Source organism: Paroedura picta, chromosome 9 (assembly GCF_049243985.1).
Source record: "Paroedura picta isolate Pp20150507F chromosome 9, Ppicta_v3.0, whole genome shotgun sequence".
NCBI lineage: Eukaryota > Metazoa > Chordata > Lepidosauria > Squamata > Gekkonidae > Paroedura > Paroedura picta.
Window position 1 is genome coordinate 52,935,884 of NC_135377.1, and position 25,059 is coordinate 52,960,942.

The window sequence follows — 25,059 nt, forward strand, 5'->3', positions numbered from 1 at the left end:
TAAAACATAAAATATTTACATTATATCTCTAAATTACAGTTTGTAGTTATTAAATTGAAATTAAAACAGCTGTGTAACTACTTTGGAACTTTAACTTGTACAGAATAGTTACAACTTCCCTTTGTGGGTTTTTAAAAGGCTGATAATATAGACTTCAGCCTACTCCCAGTAGCTAGATACCTTCTCATAATGTGAAGGTCCCATACTTGTTAAAGTACGGAAAACGGTATTTTAGCAGTAGATATAGTGTCACTCTTTCCTGATCCTTAACACTTTCTGTCCAGTAGAAGTGGGCTACTTTATATTCCAATACCAGCTGTTCCATACCATACATTCCCTGCTGATCATAGGTCAGAAATGCAGTTTAAACAATAAAATCTTAAGACATGGCAGTCATTTATTATGCATTGGAACTCAGTTAAGCAGGAGTAGAATGCTAAAAGGGCAATTCTGAGGTATATATTAATGTGTCACAGAACATATTGTCATTACTATGTAACACTTTTATTTTTGATAACAGTATAGTTACTTGGTTTAATAGATTTGTGATGTTGTGGGTTTGCATATACTTGTTTGGCATTAGGACTCTATTAAGTTCTTATTTGTTGGTGTGATGAATTGCTTATGGTTAAAATGTACATTATTTCATAGAATGAAAAAAATGTGCTGTGTTTCAAAAGTGCTTGCTATCTACTTCCCTTAGGTTCCTTTCCCCTACCTGCTTAGATAAAATAATACGCTTTTTGTAATTATTACCCCACCTTCGGACTAATTGTGTTGTGACCATTGCTGGTTCCTAATCCCATTCATTATTTACAGATCCGTGAATGCTTTCTTCTTGCTTGAAGCCCAGTTGAACAATGTCCTCATAATTTGTATCCAGGTCAAGTGATCCCAGTGAGCTAAGAGATCCAGCCACTGACCCAGCTCCTTCAAAAGCATATGTCTGAAGGGAATCATAAGGAGGAACATCTGGATCTGAGTTGGCTTCTTCCAGCTTTTGTGAAATGAATTCCCGGAATATAGCACTCTCAGGGCCAACTTGCAGAGATTGCCTGTAAAGGCTTTGTATTTGTGTTGTGATGTTTCTTCGAGGCTTGTGTTCCCTCAGGACTGAATGGTTTCTCAGTGTTGGAATATCAAAGGCCTCCGTGTCTTGTTCTCCACCTCCTTCATCATCATACTTAACAATGTTCTCTCTGAACTCTTCGCCTTTCTCATGAAATAGAGATTTCTTCCTTTGCTGCCTGAAGGCCAGAATTGCCAGAACAAACACTGACAAGCAAACAAAAAAGGTGAAAGAACATTGGCATGGGTCTAAGAACTCCCAAGGATACTGAAACATACACATAACGATATCACTGCAAATTTGAGATCTGGTAAGTGTAATTATAGGGCATAAATGTAACCTCACATTGGCTTCAAAGGGATTTCTAAAATACGAAAAGTGAAAGGATCCATTTGTAAGCCAGTAAGAACATAAAATGTTAAAAACCATCTTGCCTAATGTTAAGCTCAAAACATTTTGCACACAAGATATCAAAGTTCTGTTGAAATGTTGATTCCTTGTCACAGACCAAGACTTTGATAAAGCAGTATAATTATCAATTAACTCATTTTAATCAAGTATAGACACACATCTTTGTATATATGCTTTGGGCTGATCCTGCGTTGAGCAGGGGGTTGGACTAGATGGCCTGTATGGCCCCTTCCAACTCTATGATTCTATGATTCTATATGCATTCACAACAGTGGCCCATGGACTCAGATGAAATAACTGGTAGGTTATAGAGCCCCTCAGCCAGTAGAAGGTAAAATCAGAGGTTGACAAAACAGGTCTCTGCTACTCCCATATAGGCATTTGCAATGCGCTTTTCCATCTGCTCTTCTGTGGGATATCATGGGATTTACTGGTCACTTCAGTACAAAGCTTTCCTCCCTTGTATATTATAGTGCTTGGGAACTGGTTGCACAAGATCTTGAACAAGTGGAAACATGAGTGGGGATATGATAAATCAGATTTAGCACAAGCTGTAGCACAAGCAGAAATTTTGTGCTGTATCCAACTCAAGGTGTCTGGCAAAGTATAATCTATTCCATCTTTTGTTCACATACCACCATACTCTTAGGTATATAGTATGTGTGCCTGTAGATCAAACTAGTTGGCTACTACCACTGTAGGAAGACATATATCTTTAAGCAGAATGAAGGCACCTAACTCTTTTCCTTACCTAATATAATTAATGTGCAAGCCACCACAGCAACAAATGCTTCCACACTGATGCCAAGGGCTCCATATCTACAGAATTTACGATTGACTTCAGTGTCACAGTCACACACAAGCACTGTTAAGGTGCTCGTGCTGGCAAGGGGTGGCATTCCGTTGTCTACAATGAGGATTGGCAAGGCAAAAACAGGCTGCTCTTGACGATAGAAGCCATCTCCTTTGGTAAGAATTTCAGCTGTATTATCTAAAAAGACAAGATGTATACATTACTTACTTCAGAAATTCAAGAAAATATCCAGCCACATCATAGTTAGAATTTATTGTCATGTTTTATGAGAACATTGTGGAAAATTGTGCAGAATATATAAATAGAGAGATTTATGACATTTTACATTCTACTTTAAACTTGGGTTACGTTGCAGCAACAACTGCTTCCCATACAGTTATATGCTGCATCACAGCTAATGCATTTAACCATGTGTAAAATTAGGTTAATATATTTATCATTCTTAAAGACTTAGGCAAGATCCATTAGAGGAAACATATTACAGTTTGGATGTGAATATCAATGGACATGATAGTTAGACAGATAAGGACTGTCTCTAGATTATGCATTCAGGAAAACATAGACATTCAGGGTATAAAATAGTGGATTGGCTAATGCCACTTACTAAAATCCAGATTATTTGAGCCTGAAGTCCAGTGGAAAATCTTTTTTTGTTGTTCAGAATACTGTGAACTTTCCAAAAGTTAGCTGCATTGATTTATTCACTTAGCCAGAACATTCAAATAATTAGCTAAACCAATATGAGCAATGTATACTTTAGTAGAATTTGAAATAGCTCTTCTTCTAACTCTCAGAAGGCTGCCTTTAAGTGGTCTTCTTTCCTAAAATTTCATCAGCCGTTGAACTTAAGTTTTCCCTTTGGATTAGTTTCGATTAGTGTCCCCCTATACAATTCTTTCTCAGCCTCTAGGATCAATACCACTGCTGCATAACATTGCAACACAGAAAAGTCATTCATATAATGTCATCAGTATATCGATGAAAACAGTGTAATAGGAAACAGGCAACAAAGTTAAATAATTGTGAACTCTGCCTTTGTCTATAACATTATTTCAGAAGAACTAAATACCAAATACAGATTTCTATACTAATATTAAATGTTAAACCTGCTCTCTCTCTCCCCTTTTTATAATATTACTAGCATTTGGCAGCTTAAGAGCTAATGGGAAAGTTATCACTCCTACAATGTGCCATACTTAGAAAGCAATTATTGAAAAATAAAATAGGAGATGGTTCTGGGGAAAAAAAACTTTAGCATACTGTCTGCAGACCTATGACAAAATTGTTCAAGTCAGAATCTGCTATCAATGCTTCATATAAAAGTAAAGAACTGGTAGTGTTCTTAATATGGAGACTCATTGAAAGCTGCACTGAGACCAAAAGAGTGATCATTATGCAAAGATGATATGGAAAAGTAGGCTTGCTATTGTTGCCACATATTGTAAAAAAAGTTTTCAATTTATTACTTAAAATTGTATTACTAGTACTAGCTGTGGTAATAGTAGTGATAATCATAATAGTAGTAAAATTTATTGAGTTTTTTATCATATTTGTGCCTTTATATACTATACCAACATTATTTTAATTATCTCTACTCCTTTTCCTAACTGATGGGGGGAAAGCATTATCCCTTCATCCTTTGCCTTTATCTTTAATGGGATAAAATTTCAGAAATAATAAGATGAGGAAGATACAAGGTAAAATACAGTTTTAGGTACCTTGTAAATAGAATGTATATTATATAAGAATTATAGATAATGGGATTAATATCTCAACATCTAACACAAAATATTTTATGCAATGGAGTAAGATGTAGAAAATGAGAATGACATATGTGTAATTAGAAGCTGCTGTGAATAAGTGTGACCACCATTGACGCCATGGAGGGTGTCCCAAGAAAACGTGGCTAGGCTGTGGCAGCATTGGGGGTGGGGGTGGGTGGGTAGCAGGTGCTTATTTAAGGTACCACATGCTCACTGTCTCACCTTTCTGCTTGATGTGTGGCCTGGACAGCTTCTCTCTCCCCCACCTGCTTTTTACAGAGTATGATTATGGTTCAAGTTCAATGTTAGTATTTGTTGAAATTCTGGTTTAAGGCACAAATGGTACTTTGTTGGAAGACAGGCCCATTTGAGCACTGGGCTCCCTAAGATTGGGGTCTCATTAATGAGACTGGCTGATGACAAGTTTGGCCACCACAGCTGGAGAGGCCAGGGGTTCATAGCCAGGCAACGTCAAAAAGACATAGGCACCTCTTGCCTCCCACTCAGGTCACTTCCGAGGGAAGGGATTCCAGGAGGCAAGGGGCCTGTTCTCCCAGCTGGGAAAGATGCGGGTTCCAGGGCACCACTGGTCCCTTGCGACACTGTAGCTGGATGGCTGTGGTGTTCAGGATTCCTTTCTGTCCCTGGCCAACCCTCCAGAGGAAGGTTGTAATAAAAACTACAGACATGTTAATGCCAAGCAACCTGAGTTGCATGTTATTCAGACAGAAAATGCCATCCTGCTAGTCAAAGAAATGGGCATATTCCATATTTTGTGACAAATGGGGAAAAATGAATGTAATCACCAACTGGATAAATTCCTGGGACATTCTTCTGTGTTTCTCTGTGTTTTGATCCATGGATTCTGTATTTGTATGTTTAACAAATGGATAAAGCCAAGTGAGAACAGTCTTTAGATAAAAATAAATAAATATTGAAATTCTGAAAGGAAGCCCCCCCCCCCCCAATATATGTGTGTGTGTATGTGTGTGTATGGTGAACAAAGCTTTGGAAGACAATAACATTTATCACTGCAATAGGAAGTCTTAAATACAGCTGGCTTGATCACAGTTATTTCTGTTTTGTGGAACATATACTCAGCAATTATACTTTTCTCTCAAACCAGTTTCAAATATACTTTTCAAAGTGTTGTGAGCTTTTTCATGCCCTCTTGTCCAGTCTAATCTGTTTTTCTTCTCTGCCCTCCCTTCCCCCCCCCAAGGTTTTCCCAGACATATTTAATGCAATGTTTCTCTTAGATACAATATGTCTGTTGGTTGATTGCCCTGACCACTTATTAATCTCTTCATATGATTCTCTCTGCAAACCTGAGCAATCTTTGAAGACTTGGTTTCTTTCCTCCTCTGGGTAAGATAGCAGTGAAAAAGGCCCTCATTCTGTAATGTGCTGGATAATATTTTTTTTAGAAATTGCAATTTTTTTTAAGAGTGAAGAAATCCAAAACTCTATAATTTGATTTGCATAGGGAACTGAGAGTAAGCTCTGGTTTTTCCATTTATTACAGTTTTGGAACAACTCTTTAGATGCAATTGAGAGGAAAATTCCTAGCTGTCCAGGGCCTATTATCACTACAGTCAGTTTGCCAACCTTTTAAAATCACCATTAAAAAAAATGTTTTTAAAACATTACCATTTATGCATGTGCTGTGATACTGGATTGTTTTTTTCCCCACACCAGAGATTATGCATCTTAAAAAGTTCTAGAGGTAACTCTGGGAGGGGGAATTTCCTCCATTGTGCTGCAATGTCACCTGACCATCATTCTGGCACATGCTGCCAGCAGGGCGCCAAGGGAATTGTAATTCATGAACACAGAGACCGAATGAAAAATTTCCGTGGGGACATACAGGCTTTTGCCATTCTGCCAGCTGCTGAACTGCACAGGGAAGACCCCTTTGCTTTGCCAGCCAGATAAACTATCAAACAACACTCCCCGCCCCCCGCCATGGATTTTGATCAGAGGTAGAATGCATTGCAAGTAATTACTTGTGTGACAGAGTTCCACAGATAAGTTAGTTTTGTAGTCTCAGGAGCATTCAAGGAGGGAATTCCATTGCTTGGTAATGCCATTCACATTCCAACCAGTTTTGTCCTCAATTATCATTTCAATTGCAGTTTTGCCCGGAGCTGCAGCCAGTATCTTTAAGACAGGTACTGGGTCTGCATAAATCAAGCTACAAAGGACTGATTTCTGGGGGAAATCACTCTAAAATCCAGTAGGCTGCCAGATAGCCACCCAGAGTTAAGGGCAAAGTCCCTTTCTTCCTAAGAAAAATCCACATGAAACACCCAGTTTGTTCTTGGGCTTTTATGGGCAATGGGAGACTGAATCAAATTGCATGTTTACATGATTGCTGACACTGAGGAGGCAGAAATCAGCAGCAAGTACCTCAAGCTCCCATTGGTGAATGAGCGACTGAGAGCAGAAAAAGGGGGGGAGACCAAAAACACACTAACATTTATGCATCAAAAGAAGACCATCCTCAGTGCTGTCACACAACAAAAGTTGCCGTAAAACTAGTTTCAGAAGCCTCACTGAAAAAAACACTGCTGGAACAGTGGGCAGCATTTGCAATGCAAAAACAAAAATGATACGATGGGTTTTGCACCGTGAAAATGGTGCCACAATAAGATTTTTAAAATAAAATATTGTATTTGCAATCTTTTTGTGACACCATGGTTCACTGATGCCCAGATTTTACATACTACACGGTTTATGGCATACTTGTGATGGTGGATGCTTATGCATCTATAAGTATCATTCTACTTCTATAAAATGTTCAGAAACAGTAGAATAGCTTTACAGTAATCCTATGAAGCAGTGAGTTGATGATGTCCTGAAGCAATGGTTTAAATGTGGAGTTCCCAGATCAAAACCCAGCATTTTAGTAACTGAACTTCACTGGCTCTCAAATTTGCTGTCTACTTGGTGTAGATATTTCTATGAACGATGAAACAGGCTAATGATTAATGTGATTAGGTGAGCACTTACCCTTTAAAAGAATATTTCAAAATTGTCTCAAGTGACACTTACTTTGATTATCCTTGACTGCAAAACTGGAGCTGTTTGTGGTGGCTTCAGCCAAACTGAAGGAGAAATGATGGTGTTCCATAGGACTGTCCTTATCCACTGCACTGATGGTCTGAATGTGCTAGTATTAAATATTGGGAAACAATTATGTTTAGAATCAAATACTATTAGGTGCCTTTTAATACAATGGGCTGCAGCTGCAAGTAAGACATTCCATTGAATTACCAAAGTTAAAATTGTCCTCTTTTTCTTTCAGGAGCAGGAAATTTGTAGCAGCTTCTTCTAAAACACATCACTTAGCACAGTCCTGTTGGGTTTGTTGATTTTTTAATGTCTTACAATTATGCCACTTGATTTTGTATTGATTGGATAGAGATAAGCACTAAATTCTTGGGCTAAAGCAAATGGCTTCTGGGATTGAAATGCAAAGGTTAAATAAAGTTTCTATAAGCAATAATAATAAAAAAGTATAAACTATTCTGCCCTTCCTTTGTTCTCCAAGGTGAAAAGTATATCATTCTGTATTTGAACACATCCTTCAATACAAAAACCTATTTCCTTCTAGCCCACAAACATCATAGGCATCACTCAAATGATGTATTATAGTTGCCATGACCGCAAGATTGTGACAAGTTCATGTGCTGAATTGTTGATTCTTTGAGATTGTAGCAGATTGATTATGGAAACACTTGGTGTGTTTTCAAAGAAACAAAATAGCCTGTATTTCCAAACACATTGAACCAGATTGCCATTTGTAAGAGTACAAAAAAGTCAAAATTAGCATCTTTGCATTCAAAAATCATAGATTCTGTCTTCTTGAATAAACAAGCCATGTCGCAGTGGTTATATAACAAGCAGTTGTTCCTCTCACAAAGAGTAACTGTTTGCTGCCATTATCTATTGATGCTGTTCTGAAAATCATATGTTATCAGTGACATTGTTTTTTTTATCTCACTATTTCAGTTCAACATTATCTCACCATACCAATGCAAGGCCAGTTCATTTATTTCTTTAGCAATGTAAGTCTTCTAAGTCATCTTTAATGGCTTAATTATTTGGGGTTTAAAATAGGTCAAAACCAAAATTACTTTGAGATTAGGCTACAAGCATAGTTCATTTTAGTGATGCTATAGGTTAACAGCGCGATGGGTCGGACACGACTTCGCACCTAACAACAACAAATAGGTTAACAGAGATTTTAGAAATATGTTTCTCTTATCCACAGCTGAATGCATAAGTATCAACTTGCCATTTGAGTGTTTTGATCAAGTACAAGTTGAGTCCAAACTGTTTTATTGAACCTGTATCAATTGAACCATTGTGGCATAACTGTATCACCGGGTCTTTTTGTTCAAGTTTCCAAGCAGTTTACATCCAGTTCAACTCTGTGGCAAAGATCCAGATAATTTCTGTAGGCACAAGAACAACTACTCCCAGGAAATTAGTTATCTACCTTTTTGCTAGAGTTCAATAGTGTGGCAGGTGGAGAATGAGCTCCTGCCTTCTCTTCACCAGATTCTGAGAAAGACAGCCACCCTGAAGTCCAGTTATTGCAACTAGATTAAAACAATTTAGTGCAAAATGAAGGCTTTATGCTGACCCACAAGATAATTATGGATTTGAAGAAGGTTAATGAGTGGTGCCCTGGTGTAGTAGTGATATGGATAAAGCTGTTGTAGAGGATGGTTTGGGGAGGGAATCCCACCCAAATTGAGAGAGTATGGCATAAGGTCAACAAGGCCATATGCAAGAAAGTTCTGGTTTATATCCCTCACTAGGTACTATATCCCTCTGTACTGTACTAGGTACTGTATAGAGGTGGTGATGTTAATGTATCTCCTGAAGGATACAACAGATATTGAGAATCAGTGTGGTATATGCGTTAACAGCAGCTCTAGGAAGAACACTAATCTTGATGGTCTTTACAATAGAGATTTGTGGGATATCTAGAAGCTTATGGGAGTAGATCTTGATCGACCCCTAGAAATGATGTCACAATATTGGTGACAGTGTTTCCCAGTACTCTATACCTAGAAAGCTCCCAGGGGAGTGTCAATGCAATTTTATGTATACATCTATCTGAATCCACACTGGGTTAAAATTGATGTAAATGTGCACAGGATTGCAATCAGGGTTTTGACACATTTATTCAAAGGAAAATTATTTCACACAGATGAGAAAGTAGCAGTATTAGGGACATGCATCATCCCCTTTTAAAGGGAAATTGTCATTGTGTGGTCTTTTCTTTCTTTGCTTGGTTTTGTTAATGATAGGAAATCCCCATTGAATCAAAGGCATGTTTATGCACCTTCCATTCAGTTAAAAAGAAGTTTATACAGTGCACACACAGTCTTCAATATTTAACACATCATTTGAATCTACAATATCTCAGTAAGGTGATACATGATTTTATATACAATTAATATAGTTCAGATTCAAAGGACAGAATAAAGATGGAAGGAAATGATCCAGAAAGTTTTGGTTTTAAAAGTTTTACTTTTTCCTGTAATGTTCCTATATTTGCTGAAATGTCAATTAACAAAGGACATCATATCTAAAGGGAAGCTAGAATCTCAGTTTGAAAATGAAACAGCACCATAATTGTTGCTAATTCAAGGTCTATGGTCTGCATGCTCCATAATAAACCCAAGTATCAACATAGATATTGTGTTCGTGTAGCTAAATCAGCTGGTTTATTGATTGTGCTGAAATCAAATTGCCAAGAATTGTGTGATATCAAGGCTCATTAATTTGAAAATGATAATACTCTACAAGGCAGTGGGAAACACTATTAACTTGGCAGGTAACTATTTACATGGAAAATTTATTAATGTAGAAACTGAAATTTTAGAACTGAGCAGCACATTACACATACTTGTGGACTGTAGACTGGCTCAGGATTGAGAAATTCAGAGGCTCCCTGACTTCAGAAGGCTTTAACAGGCCCACCGATCCCTGGGATTAATTTATGAGTTTTAAGATAGATGCCTCTTATGATAGGCAGTTAATATTAGAATCAATCATGAAAGAGCTACATACATCAATCATGAAAGAGCTACATATCTAGCCAATATCACTTCAAAAAACTCAGACTAATCTTCACCTCTCCACCAGCATGGCAAGGAAGATCTGATGGAGCCCCCAGTGTTAAGAGCTTAAGCACCCACTATGTGATTTGCGCTCCCTCCTCCCACTCCTGCTCCTGTACTAGATTTTTGGGGGTTAGTGGGTTTAGACTGCCATGGTTTTTAAATGTTTTTTTAGGAGTCTGTTTTGTATATGGATGAATGTCCAGAATGGTTTTAAGGGGGTTTTAATGGGGTTTTTAACATGGACAAACTGGAACCCGCCACAAGCCAGTTATGAGAGTGGCAGGCAATAAGTTGAAAAAAAATTAAAATTAAAAAGTTCTTTGTGATTCTAGCCCATGTTATCAGCCTTTCTTACAGGAAGTTTGCTCAGATTCCAAAACAATCACACCTCTCTTTATGTGGTCTCCCAGTTCTACCCTCCTTTTAAAGAACCCAGAACCAAATCTCTAGACAAGATCCAAGCAACTGGTAGAGCTTGACGTCTTACAGGATTTTAGTGTTTTTATTATTATACTAGGGGCAAAGCCCATTGTCTGCAGGAATTCAGGATGTGACACAGGATGTGGAATAGATAAACCATGGTCTGATCCAGCAGGGCTCTTCTTATGTTCTTATGCCTGTACTAGATTCAGTTCTTGAATTAATATCTCTATCTAGGGGCAAAGCCTGCTGTATCCAAGATAGAGTTGGTGTTAGAGTTTGGCAGTGGGAAGAGGAAGGGGAGGAGTTGTCTAGTCTGTAAGGGCATGGGGTTGAATGTGTGTGTTATGTGGGAGGTTGTGGTGGCAAATGAGGGCAGGGGTATGGAGATATTGGTGTCAAGAACCTGTGGTTTGCAATATTCATTGAGTGTGGGAGAGAACTGACCTGTGGGAATTTTGGCATAGTGGTTACAGATGAGGTTGCCAGAGCCATGTCTTCAGATATGTGAAGGGAAAATCAGACTGGAGACTCTTCTGAGGGGAAGATTACATGGCAACTAATTCTTCCCAGTTCTGCATCATTTCCCTTCTTGCGTGAATTAGGCCACATACATTGAAATGCCCCTCTGCCCTAATACACATGGGGCAGTCACAATACACAGCTGTTCACCCTGTTCCTTCTGTCTCCATTTTTTTCACTGTTGATAAAATGTTATGTGCCCACATGCTTCTTTCATGGTTGCTCCTTAGAAGAAGAACTGGATTTTTGTACCCTGTTGTTTACTACCCAAAGGAGTCTCAAAGTGGTTTACAAACACCTTTTCCCTTTGTCTCCCAACAATAGACAACCTAAGAGGGATGTGGGGCTGTGAGAGGTCTGAGAGAACTGGGAATGGGCCGCAGTGACCCAGCAGGCCTCAGGTGTCTCAAAGCATTTTCCAATCATCTTCCCTTCCTCTCCCCATAGCAAACTCTCCATGAGGGAGGTGGGGTAGAGAGCCTCACATGGAAGCTGTCAACTCTAAGAGGAAGACTCTCTGTGCACAGCAGTCTTGACCTTAGTAAGGTTTTTTATACTTGTTTTTTATTTGCCAGGCCAAGGTTGAAAAAGTCATTTAAGATCCCATGTCTCCCCAGCCATTTACTTGTTAACTATATACAGTTTCAGGCTGTAAATATGTATTTAGATCTTCCAGCATTTTCCAGACTCACAGTACTGATGCTGGTCTGTTTGTCTGCAACCCCAGAATACAAACAGTTGTTGGTAAGGGCTGGCCATAGCCCTTAGCCCAGGAGGGACACACATGCACCACTCCCCCCCATCTGTAGGGGAAAAGTGGCTCCTTTGAAGGATGGACTCTGAGGCATTGTACAATGTTGAAGTCCCACCTACAAACCTCCAGGAATATTTCCAACGCAGGGGTAGCCAACTTCCAGGTGGGGCCTGGAGAGCTCCTGGAATTACAGCTCATCTGCAAAGTATAAAGATCAGCTCCCCAGGCAAAAAGGGCACCTTTGGACAGGGTTGTCATAGAGAAGAAACATTTATGCCTCCCACACAGGTTGTTGTTGAATTGAAAGACTTGAGGCCTACTGCATAGGGTAGTTGTGCAGATGAAACTGGAAACAAAAAAACCCTCCACAACAGCATCCAGTTTCATCTGCAGAATAACGCTGTGCAGTGCCCTCAAATCTGCAGAGTTGCAAAGAAGAAATACACATGGCTTGGCTGTGTCTAACCCCCAGTCAGAGCAGTATTTTCAGTGAGAAGGGGCTTTTCTTTGGCCTCCCTGTCAGCCAACTGTTTGGCAGAAGGGGAAATTCCCTCTCCTCAAAAGGAAGGCCCACACCCATGCCCTCAAGCTCCCCTGCATTGCTCTTGAAAATACCTCCCTCCCCTCCGTCAGGGGCTGTTAAAGGCTCCTTCCTTGCAGGCCTGAAGGGAGGGGGGAGAGAGCACACTCACCAGCCTCCTGCCAGCTCTGTCAAAGTTACAGTTGGTCATAACAGTTAGGACAGCCTTGGGGCGAAAAGGGCTGGCACAGCCTGCAAGTCTCCATTTTCATCCCCCTTGGCAGCCCTACTGACCTCCTCTCCCTGCGGTGGTCAGGGGTAGACTGGCAGCAATGTCTGCAGATTGCCCCTGGCTGGGCTGGGTGGGCGGGCCCTGTCAGAACTTTGGCTTTGTGCAACCCGACGGCTGGAACTCTGGTCTGTCCTGGTGAGGGCCCAATCGAAGGCGCTTTGAGTCTTCCGATTGGGCCCTCACCCAGACTGGCCCCATCCACTCAGGCCTAAGCTTTTTATGTTTATACAGCAACAGCTGTATTAAGATTGTGAACTGTGATGAGCCAACTGGCCTGGGAGTGGTGGTATAAAAATTAAATAATAATAAACTTCTTCTCAAAACTTGGAAAACACTCCTTTCTGTTATGTGATGATGATTCCTCCATAGCTAATAGAGTAGGTGCTTTTGCTTTCGTTCCCAGGAAGTTATGCGCCAAGCAAGCAAAAGTTTTAGAAACACATCCCCACTGGTTTATCAGCTTTGTTAAACCATAGGTTTGACTTGCAGGTGGGCATGTGGGCTAGGAATAGGGATCATACACAATTCTTCTTCTTCTTCTCTCCTTCCCCTTCCCCTTCCCCTTCCCCTTCCCCTTCCCCTTCCCCTTCCCCTTCCCCTTCCCCTTCTCCTTTTTTTGCAAACTTTATTAACACTCATGTGTTAGCTGGCAAGAGGCTATGGAGTCCACAACATAATTCTCTAGGTCATCCAACCCAGTTCACTATCCTCAGCAGAACCCTGGGGATCCTGTCCTGGTCCACAGATAGGCCCATGGGTCCCCTTGCCGCTGGGCTCTATGCACCTTCCTTCTTCACCCACCCACCACCCCTTCAATGGTGGCTGTCTGGTAAGTCATGGCCACACTTTCTCATTGGTCTCACTAACACTGTTTTATTGGAAGAATTCTCTGTATCTTTGTTTTAATCTGAACTTCGTATTTTTGTTGTATATTTTGCATCAATTTTATACTGTTAATGTTTTATATGATTATTGCTCATGGTCATACACAATAAATTAAACTCATCCAATTCAAAAGGTTTAATGCCTCATTGGAGTGGGTGGAGATGTACTTGTTCACAGCCTAAGACATTCTGAGCTATGTCTTCTTACATTGCTATGTTGCTTTCTGTAAATCATTCCTAATCTCTTTGAAGAAATCCATCATTCTTTCATCATTTATATATAGTTTTCCAATGTATTCTCAATTTTTTTTTAAAAAATCCTATTTAGTTAATGGATTTTCATGTTAATCTTTCAGCTTCACTGGACAAGTTGAGTATGAACCAGCTTATAAACGAAAGTTTGTGATGAATTATTTATTTCATATACCTCTATACCACTCAGGGCACTTTACACAATACGTAGGGACAATACAGCATAATTCATAACATTAGCAACAATAATAGTGGGTTCCATAACTGAAGACAACTATTGTAACATTATCATGGCTTGTTTGTTATTTGTGAAGCGAGGTTAGTGGCAGGTCAACGGGCACGAATTTTCCAGCAGTTCATGGAGGTTCATGCCAGTTCATGAACAGCTGCATCTCTAGCCAAATTTTCTCTGCTCAATCAGAATGCTACACAACTTCAAAGCTAAAACTTGGAGACTATGTAGAGGAGCATCCATGGGAGGTGCCCTGTGACTTTGATGCCTCTATCTTACATAGGATCTGTTCTATACACTCCTGGACCTTCTAAACCTGCACCTGTCAAAACAAGTGGCCATTTTGACAGACACAGGTTCAGAAGCATACAGAATGGATTATATGCATGCTGAAGATACCGTACTTACAGTGAACCTTTCCCAGATGATCTTCTACATGATCTCAATGTTTGGTGTCTCTATATTGCAAAAAAATACCATATACTCCTGAACATCGGGCCCATCAAAAAGACTGCCTGTCATTTTTTAAAGAGCAATCCAGGGGGAATCAGAATTGAAAGCCTAATGACCCCTACATAAGCATAATTCAGATATATGACAGTGTAATGGGCATTTCCACCAGTTCAGGGAACAAATGACATTGTGCTACACTCTTTTCCCAGTGCAGCTGCATGACAGAAGAATGATGATGAGAATCCCTGTGCCAGTAGAAAGTCAGAGTGGCATGGCAACAGCCAGTCAGCTCCCAAAATATTTCCAGAATGGGATAGCGCCCCCCACCCCCAAAACAGTTTCAAAATTATGATGGCAATAATGCTGACAGAGATATGTGAACTTTCAAATCATTTCCCCTACTCAGTTGCAACCATGTCCTTGGAAACCTAAGCAGCTCAGAATACTGATCAATGAGGCATCAAATCAGCACCCTCCAAGCCAGCCCCTCCACTGTCTGGCAACCAATGATGGCCCTTCCCTCCCCTACCCAATGATTCCAGGCTGCCCCACAACTTATTTCTTAAAACTACAACTTCCGCTTCTATAAAGGGGAAGACTCCTTGGTGTATTTTTTGTTTCAGATTTTTCTTCAAACATGGGATACTTTTTAGGCTAGTAGAAAGCTCATCTATTCTGACTTAAGTATCCACAGATCTGGCCACCTTGAGTATTACCTTTGTTAGTAACATTTCAAAGTATAGCTCAATGCCAGTTTTAAAAGACAGCTTTTAGTTATATTGTAGTTTAAGAATGGGCTTCTTTCTCCCTGTTGTGTCATTTTCATCCAGCTTTCATGGTTGGTTATTATAGCTGAAGGTCCCACTAAAGTATTGTTTATTAATATTATTGTTACCTCTGGTGCCTGTAAGAGGATCAGATTTTATTAGATTTTATTGAACACCTTTCAGACACAAGCTTGTTTTGAAGTGTCTCAGAGAGTAGTGAATTTTACATGAGCAGTGCCCTGAAAACAGTTTGTGTAAAAGGAAGCAGGCTATTGTGTTCCTGGTATGTAAATTGGCAGAAGGCACAGAGCTGTAGCATAAAAGTATAACAACATTCTGCTAAAAGTACCTGATAAACATGATGGATGCATTTATGAAAAGCCCATCTTTTTTTACATTTAATATTTATTATCAACCTAACTTTTGATGTCATTGCCCTAAACTCTGATACTGATTCTGTATAGCAATGGGAATTGCTTTTTGGCAATCAACCAGGTCCACCATGGATTACTTATTCCTTATGGAGGCAGCTGGGGTGGGAGAGTTCTACCGCAATGGGAAGTTATTTACACAATCCCACTTTTGTGCAAATCAAAAAATGCCCCATTTGGCCCCATCATACCATGTAGCACTGCAGAGCTGAGTGGGGCCCCCTCCAGGCTGTCATAGGAGGTGATGGAGCCAGGCCATTGCTACAGGCCTGTGGTGGGAAAGACCCATTTTAAGAGAATACATCAAAATGTTTGGTAGCACCCACAAAGCCCAGCTGAAGGAAGATTAAGAATGCCATCATTTAGTTGATATAGATACAGAACTTTAAAATATATATATATAGTGCCAGATATATAGTGCAAAGGGAAATTGGGTAATAGCATGTTTCTTAGGTAGTTTGTAAAGCTACTCTTTCCTCATGACTGATTATGCACGGGGCAGGTAATCTCTGATTGTACCCCATGCTGCCACCATCCCAGCCCTGGCCTGACACAGCACCCCAGAAAGTCTGGAGATGCCAGCAGTGGCTAGGTTGGGCTAGTGCCATGCATAATTGGCAGGGACACCGCATGCCCCTGTTGCTGTGGGGCAACAGCAACATCATCTGGGTGTTAGCCCTGCAACAGAACGAGCACTGGCCTGGGCTGAATTTCCCATGCGGAAAAGGTTTATGAGGAGAAGAAAAAAGTTGTAATTCAAAGTGAGTACCAACTGATGACTCTGAAGAATGTTTAGCACTGCATACTTCATAAGCTAAAGGGCACAGTATTGGGGGTGGGAATGGTAGGGAGACCAAAGAAAAGTGGCTAGGCAGTAGCAGCTATATTCATTACTTAACATTAGTAAATCTCACAAAGATGGACTTTGCTGAGCAATATGGAAGCAAGATTCCATGCCTATATCCTTGCACATGGCTTTGCCATAGACCCATCTCTTCTGATTGCAATGAATGATTAGCACAGCACCATCAGCCACACACTTTATAAGACTAGGACTAGGTTGGGTGATGGATCTCCTGTTCAAGCTGCAGATGTGGCATGTACATGAAGAAGAAAAACAAAAGGGAGGGAATGAGGAAGTATGGCTGGATGAATGGCCCTGTCCAGAGCTCAAATGAGGGGGGCCACAGGAATCGTTATCAGGCTCTGGAGATCTGTGACCCTGACTGACCCAGGCTCCAACTCTATTACCACAGAAAAGAAAAGAAAACAGGCACAACAATTGACTACTAGTCTAAGGATATTATGGAATCTTATTTACATATATTTACAAGATTTACCGATCTATTGAAGAACATCTTATAAGATTTGCTGGAACAATGGGAAGTAGTGTTAAGCCAAATTTTCCTAACAGTTATTACATTTCCTGCAATCCTCCAAAATATTAGATCTCATCAGTGAGAAAAAGGAGTACAGTAAGACATGCTAGTCCTACCTGTCCAAATATTGCATTTTCACATACATATATTTCATAGTATTTTGAAAGTTCTGGTGCATATTCGTTAACATCAACAACTTGGATGGAAACATTCGCATTTGATATTTGTTTGCGGTTCTCTGAATGAAAGGGAAGAAAAATCAGTATCAACATCGTGCACAGTTCTGTGGCATGTGATCTGTTCTAATGATTGTTAGAAAAGCTTTTCTTTTGTGAGCCAGCTTGGTGTCATGGTTAAGAATGGCAGCCTCTACTTTGGAGAGCTGGGTTTGATTCCCTGCACCTCCACCTGAATCCAGTCACAGTCCTATCAGAGCTGTTCTCACAGAGAGTTCTCTCACTCCCACCAACCTCACAGAGGAGTTGTGGGGAGTGGAAGGGTAGGCAATTGTAAGCCACTTTGAGACTCTTTCAGGTAGTGAAAAGTGGGGTACAGAAAGTAGAGTACAGAAGCCAACTCCTCTTCTTCTTTGGCCAATAAAAGTAGATGGGTAACAAATATAAAAGGATGAAATAGAACTATTATCCACATCTGACATTATTCCTCTCATCACAATGGAAAATGACACATTGTGTGCCATTTGGGTTATAATGTCAAATCCCATATATGACAGTGTAGAAAAGACTGCAGAGAAAGGCATAACTTGGTTGGTGGAACAGCACATGAATAGCATAAATAATGTCTCCGGATCAAGCTCTGTGTGAGGTTAGCTACCAAACAGCCCAAGAAAATATCCTATGCATAACTAAAAGTCCTGCACTATCAAACCTAGTCACAAGACACAGGCCACCTATGTGGATTGGCTGTCCAAGACTAACAATTTGGCTTAACACCTACATTGTCATCCCTTTGATGCATTTATATGATTAATTATGATTGCTTTCATTATGTAGTGCATCATTCTGAAATGTAGATAATGGAATTATAAAAGTTGAAGACAGAGCAGTAATATGTGCAATAAAGGTAAAGGTAAAGGTATCCCCTGTGCAAGCACCGGGTCATGTCTGACCCTTGGGGTGACACCCTCTAGCGTTTTCTTGGCAGACTCAATACGGGGTGGTTTGCCAGTGCCTTCCTCAGTCATTACTGTTTACCCCCCAGCATGCTGGGTACTCATTTTACCGACCTCGGAAGGATGGAAGGCTGAGTCAACCTTGAGCCGGCTGCTGGGATTGAACTCCCAGCCTCATGGGCAAAGCTGTCAGACGGCTGCCTTACCACTCTGCGCCACAAGAGGCTCTTAATATGTGCAATAGACAATGGAATAGTTTACAGTCCTGTTCCATTTGTTTTATACAGTCTGTAGAGTTTTTTCTTTTCTTTTGATATTTATTTTTGAGCTCTTTTTACTCTGAAAACAACCCAAAACTGAAAGAAACAGCATCATATTATCATTAACTGATTGCTTTGGATTTTCCTTTACTCTTCCCTCCCCCTTCACTCTTGTGTAGATAGAAATCAGTATTTTGATACTTGCTATCCAAATTCCTTGCTGGATATTGTGCTATCAATGGGCATTTCTGCACCCATTAAACGTAGTGCCATGCCAGTCGATTGCAAATTGAATATTCTGGCCCCTGCACATGATGTCACCCACATCCAGCTGACAGCTCGCTACATCCTCCATTTTAAAGTGCTTCTTTGGGAATCACATTAAGTGGATTCACCGACCTATTATTATTATTAATATTAGTTGATTAATTAAACTTATACTCCAGCCCTCTCGACAACTTGGCTCAGGGCGGCTCACAAATAAGGCAACAGCCTTTACAGAATAAATATAATAAAAACACTAACACACCCTTCTGCCCAATTAAACATAGTATTCAACCCCATAAAGTAAGGCAAATGGCAGACAAAAAACAAAACAATTCCTCCCGTCCCCATGCCACCACCCGTAACATGCCATTACTGGCATATGATGGTAACAGGCAGTCAGCTGTCATAGGATAGGACCTATAGATCGATTAATCAGCCTTGGGATTCCTCCCCTCCACCGGCCTCAACCAAAAGCCTGGCAGAAGAGCTCCATTTTACAGGCCTTGCAGAACGTTGATAGCTCCCATCAACCTAAAACGCGCTAGCTGATGGAGAACAACCAGCATAATAGACAAGAATGCACAAACATATCTATGTTGGCTTCCACTGTCATAAATAAGAATTAAAAAAAAGTTCTGAATCCAAAGGAATAGTAACCAATTTTGCATTTTGAAACAAATCTTAAATATACATGAGGATTTCCAGGTTTAATTGCAGCTATGCAGGTCTGACTAGTTTAGGTCCTGCTTTCAAAATTATTTTGAAGTATGGTTTTCTGATTGGTGTTTAATTAAACCCTGGCTAATTTTGTATCAGTTTAAAAAAATCTGCTGTGAACTTAACCAGGGTCTAATTTATCATATGATCTTGTACCAAGAGAGCAATTTATTTTCCTTAATATTACTCAAATGGTTAGTGATCCCATTCCATTACATTTCTCTCTCTCTCTCCCCCATCTTGTTATATACTCTTTTATTAAACAGTACAGGATTTTGACGCTCAAACACTATTTTGCTTCCATCAAACTCATCACTTGAATAATACTTCATCATTTAACGGTCAATAGCAAGAAAATGAGAAAAAAACATTTGGAAGATAATTGCAACAAAGAGATGCAGTATCTCAAGCATAGGGTGCCTTGAAAATTCATACTCACTTGATTCGGTGGCTGTAATAATTAAATGGTGCAATGGAGCTACCTCTCGATCCAGTGGCTTATTTACAACGATTGTTCCATTCTGTGCATTGATGCTGAAATGTCTCTTTACATAATTGCTGGGAACAATAGAATACCTGCACCACAAAGTGAAAAAAACAAGACTTGTTCATGCACTGAATGGCTCCTACTGAAACAAGGACAGATAAGCTATTGTCATTTAGAGAAAAAACTATTGACATGAATATGGATGGGTGCTTCAAAACTCAGGAATCATGAAAAATGCACACTAATAAACATTTAAACTTTGCTGCTGCCAAGATCAAAGCACTTCTTTTTAGAAAGCTAAATATGCCTCAGACCAATATTAATGTGAAGCAAATCTAAAATGTATTATTCATTCTTATTGCATAGGGAGGCTCTCAGCAGGTGAGTGATTCAATGGAAAAGAAACAGCAAAGTGCCACTTGTGAAATGACTTAACACTGGCAACTAAGTTGGGGACGGAATGGTGCACTTATTTCATCACCAGCTTGACACAGTGTTAAAAGAGCAACACCAGGAAGGATGGAGTAACAAAACACCATGTTTAGAATGTCTTCCATTTCGATTCTATATACTTTTAAAAGGAAATATTCATGCTGAAATAGACATGGGACTGCTTCTTAGAAAGTCTCATAAACAAGCAGAAAAGCCACAGGACCACCTTTTCCTACAAACAGTAATGTCATAGAGCAGCGGTCCGCAACCTTTCTGTGGCTGTGGACTGCTGCCATGGGGTGGGGGGAGAGGGCGACCCGGGGCCCCGCGCATGTGCGACAGCCCCCATGCAAACGTGCATGCGTGGACTTGCCGCACATGCACGTTTGCGTCCGGCGGGGGGGGGAAATGCATTTGCGGCGGTGCTGTGCATACGTGCATGCTCAAAACTGCCGTGTGCACACGTTTGTGGTCCTGCCGGATGCAAATATGCATGCGCGGCAAGTCTGTGCATGCGCGTTTGCACCGCTGGCGGCTGCGGCACCCTCTCTTCGCCCCTCCACACAGGCCGTGAGCAAATCAGCCGCTTCTTGCTGTGGGGGGGGGGCGGGGAGAGGGATCCACTATCATAGAGAGTCAGTGTTGCATAATTGTTGGAGTGACGAACTAGCATGGGTACGATGAAGATTCAAATCCCGTCCCTTCTCCCAGAGGCTCACTGGATGGCCTAGGACCTTTTTCATTTTCTTTCCGCCTAACCTGCTTGCAGGGCTATTGTGAGGATAAAGAGAAGAGTGTAAAGATTAAATACCATATTAAATCCCCTAAAGTTGCTACTTTGGATACTTTATTTCTTACAGATGTGGTTATTTGCTTGATTGCTTCCTACATTTTATTTATGAGATTATTTAAAATAAATGTTATCTGCCTGGTGATTTCCCATGAGATGGAAATGCAGACCAGAAATGCTTTAAATAGGCATTGCAGTCTGTTTCTGAGCATTATCCCTTTCTTCTCTGGGAACTTCACTGCCCCAGCTCCCATGCAGGAGCACAAATTGGGGGTGGATGAGGTGCACCGGGCCAAATGCTCCCCCGTGTGGGTGCAAAAAGAGGTGGGGCAACCTTTCACGACTAAAACTCCAGCCTGCAGCCCGGAATGAAACCTCCAGTGCATAAACGGTCTGAATTAAGGGTCCAGGAACTACTTGGAACCCTTGTGATACCATTGTTCTTTGCCTTAAAAAATTGACTGAAGGGAAAAAAAGGTTTAATTGATAACAATTGGTTGGATCCCAAGATCTTTTTCTACCAGAGAAACAACTTTCCCAGAGGTAGATGAGGAGTGATAATTTTTGCCAGTTTCCCTTCTCACTGCAAACCTCAACTTCCACATTCTTTGTGAGAGTCCCCATACCTGCAGGTGCAAAATTTGGAAGCTTCCCACCTTACACAAAGTCACATTTTTACTGGCTACAAACATTCAGTGTTACAATTAAATTGTAACTCTGCTTAGGTTAGCTAGATTCAAATCCATTAGCATCTTAGAGATCAACACAATTGGGGGTGGGGCGGGTAGGGTATATGTTGGCTTTTAAGAGGTAAACTTCCCTTCATCAGATATCTTCATCAGAAGGAAGTTTTGACTCCTGAAAGCTTATCCAGGCAAAACCATGTTGTTCTGTGAGGTACTACCAGACTCAAATCTTGACGTACTACTGCATACAAATAAAGCTAGTGTTACATTCTGAAACTCGACTTAGGATGCTACTGTAAGTGGGCTGTAGCAGGAAAGGGTGGCAGAAATGTCCCATTTCACAATATTACTCACATTTATGGTCTTCTGAATGCAACATAGTATGTTGTGATTAATAGTGCAACTCAAGGCAATGCATTCAACTGAACTGAAACCTTCATGTTCCCAGGTATGTTCAAATTACCTCATTTCAAGAATGGAGACAAAATCTCTAGGAATATGTGTTTTTCTCTTGGGCTGGTTGCATTTCATTTGAAATATAGCTTTCAGTGTGCTGCAAGAGCCCATGATTCTTTGGCATTATATTCCAATTGCATGTCTTAAGGAATTTTAAACATACCTGACTGGGCTGTTGGCATTGTCTGGATCCCTAGCACTCACAGCCCCTACAAGTGAGCCAACCACAGCCCCTTCAGAAATCTCCATTGCATATTCCTTTGAGGTGAAAACTGGAGGTTCATCAGTGTCCTCCACACTGATCTTTAGATGAGTTGTGTCTTCAAATGGCCCATCTTGTAGGAAACGCTCATCAATGTGTCTATTGATAACTTTGACTCTAATATCATATCGACTTCTGTTTTCATAATCTACTTTCTGCAGAGAAAAAAAATGGAAAGTAGAATGTTTATCTTTAAACATTAGGAGATTAATTATAGATCAATGATGAGTGGAAGATTAAAGACAAGAAAGAAACAATGGAACACTACTTTGGGGACTGTTTTGAAAGTGGTTAGTGCTACATTTTTTTCCTTGCTGTAAAAACATATTAATTATTCACCTTTGCTTTTACTGAGTTGAGCTTTACTACTTGGGTTGACTTTCAGGGCTTCATGGTTTCTTCCCATGTCACTTCTGAAATATCATTGAGGTGGAAACAATTGAACTTTTGTCACTTTTTGAACGATTTAATGTTAACTTTCTGTGTTAATGCATTTTGTTTTCCAGGTAGACGTTTCTTGTTGACATCTCACTAGTAATTTTGATAAAAACTCTGCAGAGGAAATTGTTTTCTGAAATTCTCACTTAGTGAATGAGAAAGAAAATAAATCAGCTTTCATTTGCTTTTAAGCTTTTGACTAGTAGGGGATGAAGCAGCAGGAGCTTGTTAGCTGGTTAGCAGAAGATTAATAAGATATGGTGGCTTCTGTTATTCTTTCCACTGGTGCATAAGGTTTGGATTCTAAAGGAGCAAGAAGTAAAACTCTGTCCTTCAATTGGGAAAATGTATGAGAGGGGGAAGATGAGACCTGCTATTCACCCTGAATCCTCTCCCCATCTTTGGATTGTTGTATTTTTTCATTATAAGGTGTTTTTGTTTCCCATTGGGTTATGTATATAACCTATCACAGCAAATAGCTGAAGGGGTAGAAGGATTTTCCTGAGAGAGGTGTAAATGGTTTCTCCCATGTTTTGCTGCAATGTGGCCTCCTTACCCCCGTAACTAAAATTACTTAAACAGACAAGGTATTGAGTCACAGTCTCCAGCATGACATCTAGTCTGGCCCTTAGAAATGGGCTTTTATATACAGTTTGGTATAGAGGATAGGAGCACTGACTTATAATCTGGTGAGCCAAGTTTGATTCCCCGCTCCTCCACATGCAGCCAGCTGGGTGACCTTGGAATTCCCATAGAACTGATAAAGCTGTTCTGACCAAGCAGGAATATCAGGGCTCTCTCAGCTTCACCTACCTCACATGTATCTTTTGTGGGGAGAGGAAAGGGAAGGCGATTGTAAGCTGCTTTGAGACTCCTGGCAGAAAAAAGCTGCATAGAAGAACCAAATCTTCTTTTTCATCATCACATATAGCATATTATGGGCAACAAAGAATATTATAACAACCAGAGTTATTGTTTTCCATGCTAGTTCTTTTAATACGCTTTGATGTCTCACCTGCTTTAATATGACAATTCCTTCTTGAGTCTTATTATTGGTAATGATGTAAAAGATGTGAGAAGCATGTCCTTCTATTTCATAGTTCATTGCTGCATTATCTCCTATGTCACTGTCTTCGGCCAAGATTTTGCCTAGAATGGTTCCTATGGGTGCCGCCTCAGAGATATTCATATGATAACGTCCTTAAAAAAATAGCTGACAGTATGGTGACAGTCTCACTAAATTCTTGAACATCAACACAAGAACATTTAAGAATAAGCCATCCTGGATTCCAATGGTTAATTGCTCACAGAAAGAATTACAGTTAAGAAACTCTTCTTAGCCTCCCTTATGAATTTCTTTCTTTGTTGATCAATGTCCTATCAGATTTTATGGATTAGTTTAAGACAACACATTTCAACTACACTTTTCTGTTTTTTATTAAGTTTTCCTTATGTCTAAATAAAAGTATCAGGGCATGAACTAATTAGCATTACTGCACAGTGAATACATTTCTCAATATGAGGCAATATACTTTTCTGTTTGCAAATATGTCCTTTATAAGGATGGGTAATACAATGCAACAATGGACAGGAAAAAATCAACATGTTTCTGAGTCTCTCTCTCTCTCTCTCTCTTTTATTGGCCAAGTAAAATTCAGTCTTTGGTTTAAGCATCCCACTCAGCTTTTCAGTTTGCTCATAGATTAACTTATTTATAACTCCATCCAACACTGAAATATCATAATGAAATCTGTTACACAGATGCAAGACATTATTCAAAACGTGAATCCCACAACCATATTCAAGGGGGAGCTGAAGATGCAAAACAGACTGAGACTGCAATACTAATAACACTTACCAAGAAATAAGCCCCAATGAACAAAGTGGGACTTTCTTCTGGGCTATTAAAGAACTTTAAAGGTACAGAAATGAATAAAAAGTAATCAATCGCATCCACATTTACATGATCATTTCATAAGGTACTCAGTTTCATTTTTATTAAGGCTTAATAGCCCATAAACCATAC

The 25,059-nt window shown here is 40.1% G+C and overlaps 1 protein-coding gene across 3 annotated transcripts in view; it reads right to left on the bottom strand.

Annotated features, from left to right (window-relative positions):
* Positions 1 to 379: 379 nt before the first annotated feature.
* The window catches only part of LOC143844958 (cadherin-19-like), a 74,363-nt gene continuing 49,683 nt past the window's right edge, over positions 380 to 25,059 (bottom strand). For all 3 annotated transcript variants that reach the window (XM_077352848.1, XM_077352847.1, XM_077352844.1), the window contains 7 exons: positions 24,049 to 24,233; positions 22,497 to 22,750; positions 19,922 to 20,058; positions 17,223 to 17,344; positions 7,112 to 7,229; positions 2,232 to 2,471; positions 380 to 1,275 (listed from right to left, as the gene is read on the bottom strand). In XM_077352848.1, the coding sequence (XP_077208963.1) occupies positions 797 to 1,275; positions 2,232 to 2,471; positions 7,112 to 7,229; positions 17,223 to 17,344; positions 19,922 to 20,058; positions 22,497 to 22,750; positions 24,049 to 24,233 (1,535 nt within the window). In that variant the 3' untranslated portion in view covers positions 380 to 796. The remainder of the gene's footprint in view (positions 1,276 to 2,231; positions 2,472 to 7,111; positions 7,230 to 17,222; positions 17,345 to 19,921; positions 20,059 to 22,496; positions 22,751 to 24,048; positions 24,234 to 25,059) is intronic.